This window comes from Neophocaena asiaeorientalis, unplaced genomic scaffold (assembly GCF_003031525.2).
Source record: "Neophocaena asiaeorientalis asiaeorientalis breed wild unplaced genomic scaffold, Neophocaena_asiaeorientalis_V1.1 scaffold391, whole genome shotgun sequence".
In the NCBI taxonomy this organism is placed as follows: Eukaryota; Metazoa; Chordata; class Mammalia; order Artiodactyla; family Phocoenidae; genus Neophocaena; species Neophocaena asiaeorientalis.
Genome location: NW_020174056.1, coordinates 2,092,562 through 2,108,023, shown reverse-complemented (window position 1 = coordinate 2,108,023; position 15,462 = coordinate 2,092,562). Strand labels below are relative to the sequence as shown.

Sequence of the window (15,462 nt, the reverse complement as noted above, 5' to 3'; positions counted from 1 at the left end):
TCCAGCCTGATGAGCGAGTATCTAAACACAGCATTAGAACAGGACCTGAAGGATCAGGCAGGATGAGAAAGCTGGACAGCCCTTGGTATTTTACCAGCTCGGGCTTCATTTTTCAATAAGGTAAGATTTTTCCAGAATACTACATATAAATTATATTCGAGTAAAAATAGTAAAATGATTTCCAAATATGTAACTATATACAGAGTAATAGACAGTCATCTTACAAGGAATGTTTCTGCCATCTCCTGAATTATGGCTTTTTCAAATTTGCAATTTTCTATTTACAAACAGAATTAGCCCCGGAAGTAAAGCAGTGTTTCTCAAACTATAATATGCATATGAATCACCAATGGATCTGGTTAAAATGCAGATTCTGGTTTAGTAGGTCTGAGATGGGGTCTGAGATTCTAAATTTTTGCAAGCTCCATAGTGGTCCTGGACCATACTCTGATTAGCAATGCTTTTAAATTAAATTAACTCACCTCAGGTTACTCCTCAAAGTACCAATATATGACTTTAGAATTGTTCATATTCTGAAGCTTTTAAATAAATAATTCAACACTAAAAGTTATATAAGTACATTTCTAAAGGTCAATTTATTTATATGTAGATCCAATATTTTTTTAAATACAGAAACAAGACAGTGACATGAGCTATTTCAGAAACAGAATAAACTACATGTAATACAGTATTTTGTCACCAAGCCAGCTCAACCACATTTCCAGGCCACAAAAGACACCCAAATCGAAAAAACAAACACAAAAAAATCCTATAAAACATGAGTTTCTATATAGAAACCCATTTCATTTGGCTCTAGCTTTCAGATTTTGTAAAAATTTAAGTAAACAGTCCCACAACCCCTGATGCCCTCAATGTATTTTTTTTTAATAAACTTATTTATTTTATTTTTGGCTGCACTGGGTCTTTGTTGCCGCACATGGGCTTTCTCTACTTGTGGCGAGCGGGGGCTACTCTTCGTTGCGGTGTGCGGGCTTCTCATTATGGTGGCTTCTCTTGTTGCGGAGCACGGGCTCTAGGTGTGTGGGCTTCAGTAGTTGCAGCACGTGGGCTCAGTAGTCGTGGCGCATGGGCTTAGTTGCTCCGCGGCATGTGGGATCTTTCCAGCCCAAGGCTCGAACCTGTGTCCCCAGCGTTGACAGGCAGATTCTTAACCACTGCGCCACCAGGGAAGCCCTCGAATGTATGTTTTAAATAGCTTTACTGAGGAATAATTTGCATACCATAAAATTTATCCATTTTAAATATGCAATTCAATGGTTTTTAGTAAATTTACAGAGTTGTGCAACCATCACCATAACCTAATTTCAGTACAGTCCCCATCACCTCCAAGAGAAACACTGTACTCATCTGCTGTCCAACTGTGTTTTATAAAGAATCTAAAAATAAATTAAAAACAAAACACCAAAAATGGATGTTAAATCTCTCAACAGTTCTCACTACTTAATATGAAGCTAAGCCAATATTCCAATCAAAGGTTGCTCGAGTCAAAAAGCTATTGCTTCTAAAAGTTCAAGAATAAGATTACATACCTAGCAAAGTGCAGGCCTGCCTGGTTTGTGCCATCTCCTTGGCATCATCTACTCCTTCAATCACAGGACTGCCACCTTGCTTCGTGTAATGAAAGTTATTTGCGTCTCCTGCAATTAAGGAAAATTTTTTAAAAGATGTGCAGTCTATGAAAAGGCCTTGACTTCTACCCTTATGTCCACTCTGAATTAGAGGCAGTGACAGCACAATTAAGTGTATAGAGTCTGAAATTTGACTTCCTGTGTTTTTAGTTATATTGTAATACAAGACTCAAAATTAAATAATGGAGTGAAATGTTTGCAGAATTTGTGAAATGAATAGTCCTTTCCTAAAGGTTTTATTCCAATCTACAGGCTAGGATAATTTCTTCAAACACTTCACTCCCTTCTTCATAGAGTTCCACTTATGGAACTGCATAGATTTCCACCACGTAAACTCCTTTACATTTTTTTTCCTTTTAATCAAGGCAAATTTCAAACATATAGAAAAGTACAGAAACTAGTATAATGAGCCCTTGTGTACTCATCACTCATCTTAAACAAGTATCAACTCAAGGCCAATCTTGTTCCATTTATACGGCCACTCACCACTTCCTCATCCCATGAGTTATCTTGAAGCCAACTGTAGGCCTCTTATCATTTCACCCATAAATATTTCAGTATGAGATAATCTCCTTTTTAAGAAGTAAATTTGTGAACTCAGAAATTAACATAAGACAATACCAGCACAATAAATCTAGTGCCATATTCATACCTAATCGCAGCATTTTAAATTCAGGTAACTTTGCTGAGGCACAAAGCTGATAGAAGATATGATAGTTTCTCTCCTCTTCTGCCTTTGAAAAAAGAAGAGTTTTCAATTACAGCATTTTAATCTAAAACCCAGAAAATTCAATCATAAAAATAAAATTTTAATTATTTGATGAAATAAACTGTCCTCTCCCAAATTTCCTAATACATATCTATGATTATTAAACCTTGTGATTTATTAGCTATGTGCATCTGTGTGAGTGTGTATCTGTTGGTCACATTCAAAATAATATACCTGATAGTAATGCTTTTTGAACTAGTGAACAGCTTGCTCTATGGCACTGTCATAAGAGATCAGTGCCTCTGGAGCAAGCTAAAACCTTTTTATTTTTTTCCCTGCAACACTCAATATTTTCTCACAGTATTTTCTTAGATTCATGGTCTTCCTAAGACTTCTGACTAGAAAAAAAAAAATCCCATTTTTGCCATATGTACTGTAGCTGTTTGTAAGAAATCCTTAAATGCACTACATCGTCCATATCATTTCAGTTTATATATTTAAAAATAAATAAAAAAATTTTTAAATAGAAAATAAATCATGTACAATGCTAAGATCATTTCTTACTATTTTCTGACAGTCTTTTTCCACATATATCCTTTAAAAATACAGTTGTAATCATATTGTTTATACAATATTATTATACTCTATTGTCATATCCTTGAATTCTGCAATGTATTCAGTTAACTGAAGAATAGAGCAAGTAAGGCCAAGGTCAGGTTTGATGCCCAACAGGGGCTGGTGTCTGGTAAAGAAAACTTAGTTTTCTGTGTTTAGTGCACAGAATACACTAAACAAATTAACAATATACCAATGACCACAAGCATGAATAGGCAAGAGGTCAGGGGTTTCAGTACACAGACAACTAGAAAAGCAGGGGGATCTGCAGAAATGCTTTGGTCACCTTTGTACACGAAGGACAATATCAAGTATGCTCTTTCTGACTGTTTGACTCACTTTGATATAACCAAACACCCACAATATTATATAGCCCTGTGTGCTGGGGAACAGCTAGAATTGCTTCAAAGTTTCTAGACAAGACAATAAGAACTAGGCCTTAACATTCTGTCTTAAGCACCATTACCCTCTGGTCACCATACCCATTTTCCCTTTAATCGTCTACCTATCAATCCAATCTGTACTATTTAGACTCAATCTTCTCTTAGATCTCCATATATTTCCCCCATTGTTTCCTCTGCTACTAAACATTTTTTTGGACCTGTTCAAGTATACATGTATGCACAGTAACACAGCTCTGCATGTATCTAGATATTAGAACAATGGAGGAGGGCGACTATTCCTTCACTATACAAATCAGGCATTACATTTAGGTAGCCACAAATCAGGCACACCCCCAAAGTCAAAGCCAGGGTAGCTCTAGGCTGCCCAAACTCATGACTCTCAGTATGTCCCAGGCAGTTTCAAAGCCTTAAGACACTTGTGCAATGGAAATTGTAGACTCTGCTACATGGCGGTGCCAGGGCTATTTGAACCTCAGTATGGTGATCATCTAGTTAAGGGACTACAGGAACCCCATCTCAGCATGCAGTGGGTCACCAGGAGTCCTATATGGGGAGTTTTCCAATGATAAGTCCACATTCCCTGAGTATACCTATAAACATGTGAACGCACACCTGCCGGTGCTGTAATGTGTAGTACTTCCCATTTACAAATAAAAAAGGAGTAAGTTCCCTGGTGAGGATTCTGGGCTTTCACTGCCGTGAAAGCCGTGGCCTGGGTTTAGTCCTCGTTGGGGAACTGAGATCCCCGCCCCCCGAAAAGGAGTAAGAGCATATGTGCAAATGCAAGTCTGGCACTGATCCATACACTTGAGTGTGTTCTTTGACAGTAGTTCACAACTGAGTTGTGAAGACCTTTTAACCCTCATTATTCTATCTAAACAGTATCACATTCTGAGAGAAGAAGGAAGGAAGAAGGACAAGGATAATTTTTTTCTTCTTGAACTGAGTTTAAACTGTAACTCACTGAAGCATAGACCAATGTCGTCCCTATCAACTGGGAAATGTGACAGACAAGACTAAACTAATAGCGCCTCTTCTTAACTAAGCTTTTCCTACACGCATTTGGAGGAAACAGTCAAAACCATTAAACCTAAATCAGTGCCCAGTCCCAAAGACTATTAGTCTAAGGGGTACCCTCTGATAGGCACTGTTTTACATGTTCCAGTCCAAGTGTGGTTTGCAGTAATATTGCAGTAATATTGTCATAACATGCTCAAGAACATCTGGGAATAAAATGCACACCAACAAACACGAGCTCTGGAATTTTATGCAATCTATATGTATACCTGCCCGGCCTACCTGGAACACCACTCTGGATTTCTCTAAAAGGTAAGTTCTCATATTGGCACCAATGATTCGATGTCTCTTATCAAAACCAATCTCAATGTACTTCCCAAAACGGCTGCTATTATCATTCCTGGTTGTCTTAGCATTTCCGATCGACTAAGAGACAAAGGGAAAACAATAAGGTTTTAGAAGTGCAATTCATGCCCTGACATTTACAGATTTGTTCAGGGAGAGAAAGAACACAACCCTTTAAAATTGATTCTTTTAAAAACAGAACCAGTTTGGCCCCTGCAGGCACAACTGTATGCTTTACTCACTGCACAACCACACAGGTATACACTAATAGTCCGTATCGGCCTTGTTATTCTCGCACAGATTATTTTCAGGAACAGCAGACTCGAGCCCAGTGCCTGGGAGGTCTTCATCCACCATTTGTGGTATGGAACATACTCATTCATGTCAACAAAGGAAAAGAACGGATGGGACCAGGGGCTGCCTAGGCACAAGCCCTCTTAGTTAAATAACAGGGTTTGGTTTCTTGAAAAACTTAGTCTGTTTTATGTAAATAAGCTGGTTAAGACAAATTAATATTTTCCTGGAAATATTGCTTTGGTGTTCAGGGTCTCTTTAGCCAGTAGGCCCAGCTGGACTGCTTATTAGTGAAGTGTTAGTAATTACCCACTTAATTCAAAGCCATTTTCAGAAACCAGAGACAGTAAAATTTGGCTTTGGATTTTGATAGTTGTATCTAACTTGCAAGACATCTGCTAAAGAATGCAGAGAATGTAACTTTCTGCTAAATTTTTCATATAATCCTAAAAATTTTAATTGAATATGCACTGCTTTCTGATTTAGGTAACATGCGTCTATAAATTTTTCTTTCAAAGCAAAGCAAAAAACATGCTGTAGTTAGAAAAGCAAGTATTAACATATTGCATAAATTAAATGCTTAATAAGATAATTTCATACAATTAATATCTTTCACTGCGCAAAGCCTGTGACTATTAGGATTAGTATATTGAAACCACAGCAGAGAGAAAGATATGAAAATGCTCTGGAGCATTAAGAAAGCAATACAAAAAAAAAAGCAATACAAACACAAGTGATGAAAACAGTAGTAACAGAGCCATAAAAGTCAACACATTAGATTCTCTGATCAATCAAAGAAAACGTACTTTCACTTTCTGAAATATAAGGCATGTATTACCCTATTCTGTTTTGGCAATGAGAATACTGCTAACTTTCAGATTAACATTATAGATCGAAAGAATATTTTCCCAGCAAAACTTGATATTACAAAAAGCACAACAAAAAGTCTCCGTATATTCCCATTATTTTTATTTTGTTTAGAAAATAAACGTGAAATTTTCTTTCAGCACAACATATTCTGTCAAAGAGCAGATGAAGGGTTACATGTAGTAGCAGTGGCAGCAGCAGTAATAATGACTGAGTGTTTACCAGGCACTGTCCTAAGCACTTTCCCCCAGCAACTAAGCAAGTTAGGGGAGGGTGGTCCACAGCTTCTCCTCCCTCCCAGACTCTTATCCCAACCTCCATATGTCATTCCCCCTGCCCCAATCTACTTACAGTGGGGATCAGAGTGGCCAACCTGCCAAGATAATACTACACTTTGTGAGAAGAAGTGAGCAGGCCAGAGTTGAAACAAACCCTTTTGTCTTTGAGTACAAGGTATATAAACATATAGCAAAGAATGGTAGAAGGAGTAAATGAAATAGAAGTCTGAAGATCTGGGTATCACACGAGGGCCTAGCACTAACTTGTCATCATTTAATCCTCTAAGGAGCATTAGTGTCCACAGGTGTAAACTGACTGGAATAGATGAGCTCTAGGGTCCCTTTCAAAAATAAAACTCTATGATTCTAAGCCTTTAACCCAATATGGAAAGAAGGTTCTGTATATAAATGATGTTTATTCATTTATTTTGTTCATTCCCCCTAATTGCTCCCTCTGCCTTATAAGTACTATATTTATAACAGCCTCCCTAATGCTATTTTCATTTCAAACAGCAAGAAATTGTTAAAGGAAAGAAGTTTTGTGGTCTTGATTTTACTACTGATTTCAGAGAAATGTTGAGTGAATTATTCTTCTTTACTAAATGGAGATGAAAATCTTCAACTACAGTCATTGAAGAGGAAATAACACTATTAAGACCCAGTGTGGGGCCTTCCCTGGTGGTGCAGAGGTTAAGAATCCACCTGCCAATGCAGGGGACATGGGTTTGATCCCTGGTCTGGGAAGATCCCACGTGCCGCGGAGCAACTAAGCCCGTGAGCCACAACTACTGAGCCTGCGCTCTAGAGCCCGTAAGCCACAACTACTGAGCCCACGAGCCACAACTACTGAAGCCCGTGTGCCTAGAACCCATGCTCTGCAACGAGAGAAGCCAACGCAATGAGAAGCCCGTGCACTGCAACGATGAGTAGCCCCCACTCACTGCAACTAGAGAAAGCCTGCGCACAGCAACAAAGACCCAACACAGCCAAAAATAAATTAATTAATTAAAATTAAAAAAAAAAAAAAGACCCAGTGTGCCCCCAACATCTTCCCTGTCCCCATCTCAGGATGAAAATTTCTAGGAAAAAAGGATGAAAAGGAAAATGTCATAAAATAGAGTAAAAGAGAATCATTTATTTCACTGTACATTATTTGTATTTTGCAAAAGGAGCCTATGACGAGGATGAGGAGCTTGCTTTCTAAAGGATAATGTGCAAATCCCATACGCCACTGGGCTGTGATGCTCAAGGTGTGGGATGCTCATGATCACTGGAGACCCAGACATTCCTTTCTTGACATCACAGTAAAGGGCTCTGATATAGAGACATAATCTTTTTTTTTTTTTACATCCTTATTGGAGTATAATTGCTTTACAATGGTGTGCTAGTTTCTGCTTTATATCAAAGTGAATCAGTTATACATATACATATGTTCCCATATCTCTTCCCTCTTGCGTCTCCCTCCCTCCCACCCTCCCTATCCCACCCCTCTAGGTGGTCACAAAGCACGGAGCTGATCTCCCTGTGCTATGCGGCTGCTTCCCACTAGCTATCTACCTTACGTTTGGTAGTGTATATGTCCATGCCTCCAGAGACATAATCTTGAGGCAGGTTTAAAAGCTACAAATTTTCTAGGCCACATATTCAATATTTTACCTGTATTTTCTTCCTGTAACTGCAAACCGTTTGTCACCATTCTTCAGCCCTACATTCCATTTTAATCTTTCAAGTTGGGATGCCCTCATTTGTAGCTGTTGAAAATTAGTTCTCTCTTTAACAAATTTTCTAAATCCAGATTTTTGTAGAGAAACTAAATAATATAGCGTGAAGTAGCTAAGTATAACTACTGTCTTTAAAAAAATTTTTTTTCCTAAATTTTTTTAAAAAGTATAACTGCTGTCTTTAACTTTTTTTGTTCATCCTAGCAAACAGGGTAAATTCCTTATAACTGCATATTAAAAAGTAGTATCTGTAGTCATTCCAAATTTTTAATATCACTCCTACTAACACAACTCAAATCTGCGTTGTAGAAAAAACAGTATAGCTAGTTTTTGAACAAGACTATAGCAAGGTCATAAAATAGTTCATTCAACTTGACGTATTCCAGAGTTATGTTATTATATGGTCTAGGCCTAGGAGAAATGAGATTTCCTGATGCGTTCATAATCAAGACTCTGGGATCTTCTAACATTAGGGACTAAGAATGGCCTAAACTACTGCCAAATACCAAGAATTTGTTGTTATGATCAAAAACAGTCAAAATAATGGTAGAAAGGAAAGCCCTGTTGTTTCCTGAACCGAAATCAGAAACTGGCTATACAGATTATATTTTCGCAATATTAACACAAGTGGGATCCACCACTATATCTGTAGCTTAAATTCTTTCAAAATCTTAATATTTGCTTAAAATCTTTATTACTCTCTTTTGGCATAAGCATCTGCTTTCTCCTGTCTGCGTTATTTCAGAAGACATTTCCAGTTCTCTTTCCATAGGTCACCCAGCCCAGGAGGCTCTTAACTTCCCCAGCATCTCTTATTTTCTTAATCCCAAGAACAGAAGTCATGCTGCACTAGACGGCAGCCCTGTGGGCAAGGGGTCACAACATACTATTCTGAAGTGTCACACACAGCACTGCACACCAGGCACAATTACCTCTGGACTGATCAGTGCGAAAACCACTTGCACCACGGGTGCACCAAGCCAGTCCTAAACGCCATCTGTGTTTGGGTGACATGTAAGGCTTGACAAAGGAAAAAAAACAGGAATAAAGAATGCTGACTTGGGTTTTTATTAAGAAAGGTTTGTTTCTGCATGCCCAAAGTAATTTCTCTCCATTTATTGAGACTTATTTTCTCCATTTAATGGGAATACTTACAAAAAGGTAAGTTTCCTAAAATCATATTAATACACAAATAATTCTCTAATTACAAATCCTAAAATACTCAAATTCTCACACAAAAAGGTCTGTTTTCTTTGGCATGAGCATGTCTACTTTGTATACGTAGTCCACTTTTGAAAGGATATCCTTTCACAGATCTTCCTTTTCCAAGGATTTATATTATTGAATTTCTTTTTCTAAACTAAAGCTGTGTGATATGCTTGACAGAAACAAGCAGAAAAATGCTTTCAAGATTATATTTAAGTTTATAGTTCGTATCTGGAAAAATGTAAAAACTTATAGCTAAACAGGTTGGACTAAGTACAGAAAATGAAATGCGGGCAAAGGAATAATGAAACTCATTCATGCTTGAGCACAGTGAATCCTGTATTTTAGAAAGAGCTTAAATAAGCTCAGCATTGTGGGAAAAGGAGTAACTTATACTTCCAGTATAAGGAGCAATAGATACAAGTCAATTAACTGGGAGAAAAGAAACTTTAGGAAATGAAGTGCCATTGCCAGCTACTTGGAGGCAACAATCCAATGGTAGGTTAAAAATGCAGGTTTATGGAATAAAGTAGCTTCCTCTATAGCTAGACTTTACTCAAAATGTCTACCTTACTGGATTTTTACTTTTCCTAGATCTCTCACTAACATCCAGAAAAGTACTTTCCTACTATTACTGGTTGAGAGATCCTAGACTTTCTGACATGTGCTGTATCAATCAATTTTTTGAGCCTGTTTCTTAATGAGAGAATATAGTAAGAACGTTATGGCCTTACCTCCATGATGGGGTTGGATGCCAACACCTTTTCCTCAACATTGGCTTCACTGGCGGAACCACTTACAGTTGCAAAGTATCGCATGGCATACTTAGCTGAAACTGTTTTTCCTGCCCCAGACTCTCCACTTACAATGATGGACTGATTTCGTTCATCTCTGTAAAACAAAGAAGAGTAACTGACAGTGCTGCTCACTTTTGAATGTGATTAACATGATTTTCTCTGTATTCTCATCAATGAGCCATGGAGAGTTCCTGCTGGTTCACACATGCAAAAATGTGGGAAGGAACCTAAGAATGACATTTCCTAATAAAAACAACTACTTATAAATTAACAATGAACAGAGAGGGAGAAGAAATATCAGGCATTAAATTAGAAAGCATCACATCTAAGGATGAATAATCTCTGAATTTTTTGTGTGTACATATCTCAAACACACTTTATTCCTAGAGAATTAATTTGGTCTATTAGAGTACTGTTGTCAACCACCTTTAGAAGAGACTGGAGTTACAGCAAACAAATTTAGAAGAAAATACTACTTAATTGAAAAAAAAATTATCTACTAGCTAACTGTCTGTGGTGTCTCCCACAAACTCCAGCTCTTACTAAAGTACCCTCATTACCAGAGAAGAAATGGTTCATTTGTTGGCTGATTCATTCAAATATGTTAGAACTCAAAGACTACCAACTGGACTTCCCTGGTGGCGCAGTGGTTAAGAATCCGCCTGCCAATGCAGGGGACACGGGTTCGAGCCCTGGTCCGGGAAGATCCCACATGCCGTGGAGCAACGAAGCCCATGCACCAAAACTACTGAGCCTGCTCTCTAGAGCCCGTGAACCACAACTACTCAGCCCACAAGCCACAACTACTGAAGCCCACATGCCTAGAGCCCGTGCTCTGCAACAAGAGAAGCCACTGCAATGAGAAGCCCACGCATCGAAGAGTAGCCCCGCTCGCTGCAACTAGAGAAAGGCTGCATGCAGCAATGAAGACCCAATGCAGCTAAAAAAATTAATTAATTAATTAAAAAAACAAAGACTATCTACTATTACATCTTTAATTCATTCATACAATGACTCAAAAGTCTAGGTGAAGAACTTGCTCATAAGACTATCATTTCTTTGAGGATGAGGACCTATGTCACCATATCATTAATATCCAGCAACTAGTCCAGAGTCTGACACATCACAAGCGCTCAGTAAATGTGTATTGATTATAAGTAAATAAAACTTTAATAACCAACCTAGCCTAGGAATAAATCTGCTTTGGCCACGATTTCGACTGGGAAAGAAGCAGGAAACTTCCACTTCCTGAGATGAAACCAGCAGTCAGCTTCAATCCATCAAATTAACTGAACAAGTACATAAAGGTAGTAACTTTTTTTTTTTTTTTTTTGGTACGCGGGCCCCTTTCACTGTTGTGGCCTCTCCCGTTGCACATGCTCCATTCGCGCAGGCTCAGCGGCCATGTCTCACGGGCCCAGCCGCTCCGCGGCATGTGGGATCCTCCCGGACCGGGGCACGAACCCGTGTCCCCTGCATCGGCAGGCAGACCCTCAATTACTGCGCCACCAGGGAAGCCCGGTAGTAACAATTTTGCCCTCAATTTATGGAGAGACAAAATGAGTTCAAAGGTTTTTAGGCCACAAGATTATGAGGTTATTTCACTATAGAAGACGATCTTTTTATCTTTTAAAAGAAATTTATCCAACAAACATTTAGCAAACATCTACTACGTGCCAAACACTGTGCTTAATACTAGGGATACAAGTTTAAAAAGCCATGATCTGCATCCTCAAGTGGTTGAGGGTCTAAGAGGAAAGACAAACTAATAATTAAAGATTATAATACATGGGATGGGGTACTGAGAGAAGGAAGAGGTGATCAGGGAAGGCACCCTGGAGATGATACCTCAGCAAAGTCTAGAAAGATGAGTAAGAGGAAGCAAGCAAGGGAAAAGTAAGTTAAGAAGGAAACATTCCAGGGAAAGGAGATAACATAAATGAAGGCTCAGATGCATGAGAAATTAGGAAACATCAGATAATTTAATTTGACTAGAACATGAAGTAATGACAGATACGGTTGCAGAGGTTAATGAGAAATGGATCATAAAGATCATAAATGAGATGTTAAGGAATCTGAAGTTTACCTAAAGGTCACGGAGTGTTACTGCAGGGTTTTAAACAGAAAATAAACAATCTAATTAGTAAAAACGCTCTGGCAGCAATGTGGATATGGGTGGCAGAGATCCAGATGAAAAGATATGAAAGTCTGAACAAAGACTATGGTGGCCATGACTGAGAGAGGCAGATGGGTTTAAGAGACACCAAAGTGACAGAATCAAAAGTACATGCAATACGTTTCCAAAGTAGAAAGACTTTTCTACGGTAAAGGTTGTTTTTTCGTTGAGAAAGGGTGGTCACTGTATTATTTTACAGACTGAAAAATACAATAGGAGCACCCAACTCAGGCCTGATTAAGTACATTCACATCACACTACCAGCACCTGTAAGCAGCCTATTCAGATACTCTGACTCCCATACTGTGGGGAAAATCAGGAGGACCTAGGTGACACAAGGAATGTTTAATACTTATAGTAAAGGCTTGCATGTAACCCTCATTTTTATAAAACATTCTTGAACCTCATACTATCTCATTCCCTTTTTATTTGAACTTCTAGACTCAAACTGGATATTCCCACTGCCTCTGTTCATACATGCCTGATTTCAAGATAAATCACTCAAAAACAAAAATAAAAAACCCAAACAGTTCTCATTGTGGGGCCAATGTCCCTTTTTTTTGTCATTTAGAGTATTTTAATGTTCTCAGAGTTGATGTCTTTGATACATTAATCAAGGACAGTATCATCATTCTTTGGATTCCCTTCCAAAATATAACTAGAAAAATGATCTCTTCCTAATTCCTGCATGATCAGTTCTGTCACTACACCCTGTGTGATAGCTACCTTGACAAAATTCTCCCAGCATTCCTTCCAATAACAAACAAGGTGAAGAGACTTCCACTAGTCTGACAAAAAGGAATTATTAGTGGGAACTGCTATCCTAAACTGTACTGCCTTCGAAATACTATTTCAAGTCTTTATGACAAAATGTTACGTCAAAAAAACTGAAGCATTCATTATGTAGTAGCCCTTTCCTATACCATGGGGAAGAAGAGAACTGTTAAAGGAGATAAGGTTGAGGATTATTCAAATGAATCACACAGATTTGTACAAATACACACATATACACATTGATGTCAAGCACATACCAGATACATTTTCTCTTCCAGGATTTATGATCCTGGATCCATATGACCAACACTTTTAAGGGACTTTATTATTTATTACACTTCCCTGACTTTGGCACAGGCTTCCCTTCTTCTTGAAGCCTAGTAGAGCATTCCAATATATAAGTAAGTATGACTTTTCCATTACATAAATTTCTCTGACTTGGGCTCTGGTCTTCGATCTGTCATTTACCAATTTCATGACTGAGCAATTGCATGCCCTCTCTGGGTCACAGTTTCCCTCATTTTTAAGATTAAATAGCATCTAAAGTCTTTCTCAATTCTAAAGTACTATAATTTAAAAGTTAAACTAACTCCAGAGTTGATTTTTCAGATGTTGGATGGGCCATAGCCTGCAGTCTAAGCCAGGTAAACTCAAGTACAATTGGAATAGGACACGCTTACAGATGCTCAGATGGGCTTGAAGGGTTGTACTTGAAATGGGCAAACATTTCTTCTCCGTAGGACCCCTGAATCTGAGATGGCCAAAATCAATAAAGGGCTACAAAGAGAAAAAATGTAAATTCCATCCCCCTGCTTTTAAATTAAGAACAGGAAACAGAAATCTTTATAAAGTAAGAACAGTAGTTTTTAAAACATTTTTCAGTTATATGTGGCCACAGGAAGAAATGCCAAAAAGAGACAAGAGCAGAGACAGGTAGAAGTGGGGAGCCAACTAGAGACACAGAAGGGAGAAGGGTAATACATAATAAACACATGCAAAGGGAAAAACAAGAAAAGTATAATAGAAATGCGGAGAAAACAGACAAAAACACCAGGGATAAAAAATTTTATGGTTTTAACGTGAATATCAGAGTCTACCCTACTCTATTTATTTGAGCTGTAAGCTTTAGATTGTTACATCTATGTAAATAATAATTCATTATTCTTTGAAATTTTGATTAGCTGGTCAGCCACTATTCACAATTCTTCAGGTTTCTTGTCCTTATAAGAACCTTCTTTTACTTTTGGGATGTAGATATCACTTCAAGGACCTGATAAAACCAAGTTAAGGAACAGAGATTCGCCACTCTTCCTCAAGGACAGATCAATCTGGAGCATCCTAAGGATACAGGAACTGAAAATTTATGATTTCTGGCTTGGCTAGTCCTCTCAAGGGCCCCTGCAATGATCCTAAATAGCCTGTGTACTGGGTGCTCCGAAGCAGAGGTGAACTCTTGTGGCCTGTTTCAGTCAATGTTGCTTCCAGAGGCTATAATGTGAATGAAAAGCCACTACGTAAATATACTGCTTCATTCATTCATGCAACAAATATGTAATGAGTAGCCACAATGTGCCAAACACTTTATGAAGATAAAAGACTCTAGGGTCATAGCCTATTGAGAGAGACTGAAAAGTACAGTTTAAATACAGTGGAGTAATTACAAGAAAAGAGGTCTATCCAGGATATTATGAAAGCATGGAGAAGGGGTATAGAACTAGTGGAAGATGTGAGGAAGAGCTGTCAGGAAATGCTTTCTAGAGAAGGTGATGCCTGAATTGACCCTTATACGATAATTAGGAGAAAACTAGGTTGTATGGGGGAAAGGCAATAGGAGTTAAACTATGGAGAGGTACCTGAAACCCCAGGAAATAAATCATTCAAGGATAGACTATCCACTCTGGGTTGATGAAAGAGAGAGATGTTACACTTGAGTCTATATTCCTTCTATCTATATATGTATTTGGTTTGTCCAGTCTTTCCTTAGATTATATCTAGTAAGATTCATTTCATATCAGTTATATTATTTTATACATTTTCCTTCTGAACTTTACCCTTTAAAAATGTAATCTCTCTAGGTTATGGTGCTCATATTTTCCAAGACCATCATCTTGTCCTCTGCAAACTTAATGAGCATACTTTCCATTCACATCCAGGTTGTTAATGAGGAAACTAAGTAATGCCAGCCTCAGACCTGACTCACGCAGGACCCACTTTACTATATCCACACACCTCAATGTTGACTCTCTCATAACCATCCACTGGGTGTTGCCATGTACCTTGGTTAAGTGTACAAGCACTTAGGTCTAATTTTTAGCTTATAAGTGAACATGTTCTCATGAAACAAAATCTAGAGTTTTATTTTCTTGCAGGCACTCAATCTAATTGCGTCTCCTTTATCTGATCCCTTGCTAAAAAGGAAAATTATTAAGTTAGTGTAATATAATGCTTTCTTCCAACATTGTGTATTTACTGTGATGTGGCTTTCACTTGAGACTCTAATCCTTATTTCTCTTGTTAGAGAGGTGCTATGTTTTTCTACATTTTTATCACTTGTCAAACCTCAAGCTGCTCAGCTCTGTTTTTCCAAGATTTCTGCTCTTGATCAAAATC

General features: G+C 38.1%; 1 protein-coding gene across 9 annotated transcripts in view; it reads right to left on the bottom strand.

The window, feature by feature from the left end:
* The window catches only part of MYO5A (myosin VA), a 180,912-nt gene that overhangs the window by 95,358 nt on the left and 70,092 nt on the right, over positions 1-15,462 (bottom strand). For 8 of the 9 annotated variants that reach the window (XM_024754316.1, XM_024754322.1, XM_024754325.1 and 5 more), the window contains exons 5-8: positions 9,840-9,996; positions 4,677-4,820; positions 2,302-2,383; positions 1,551-1,658 (exon numbers count right to left, since the gene is read on the bottom strand). In XM_024754316.1, coding sequence (XP_024610084.1) covers positions 1,551-1,658; positions 2,302-2,383; positions 4,677-4,820; positions 9,840-9,996 — 491 coding nt within the window. The remainder of the gene's footprint in view (positions 1-1,550; positions 1,659-2,301; positions 2,384-4,676; positions 4,821-9,839; positions 9,997-15,462) is intronic. The other variant, XM_024754323.1, reaches the window with a different exon arrangement.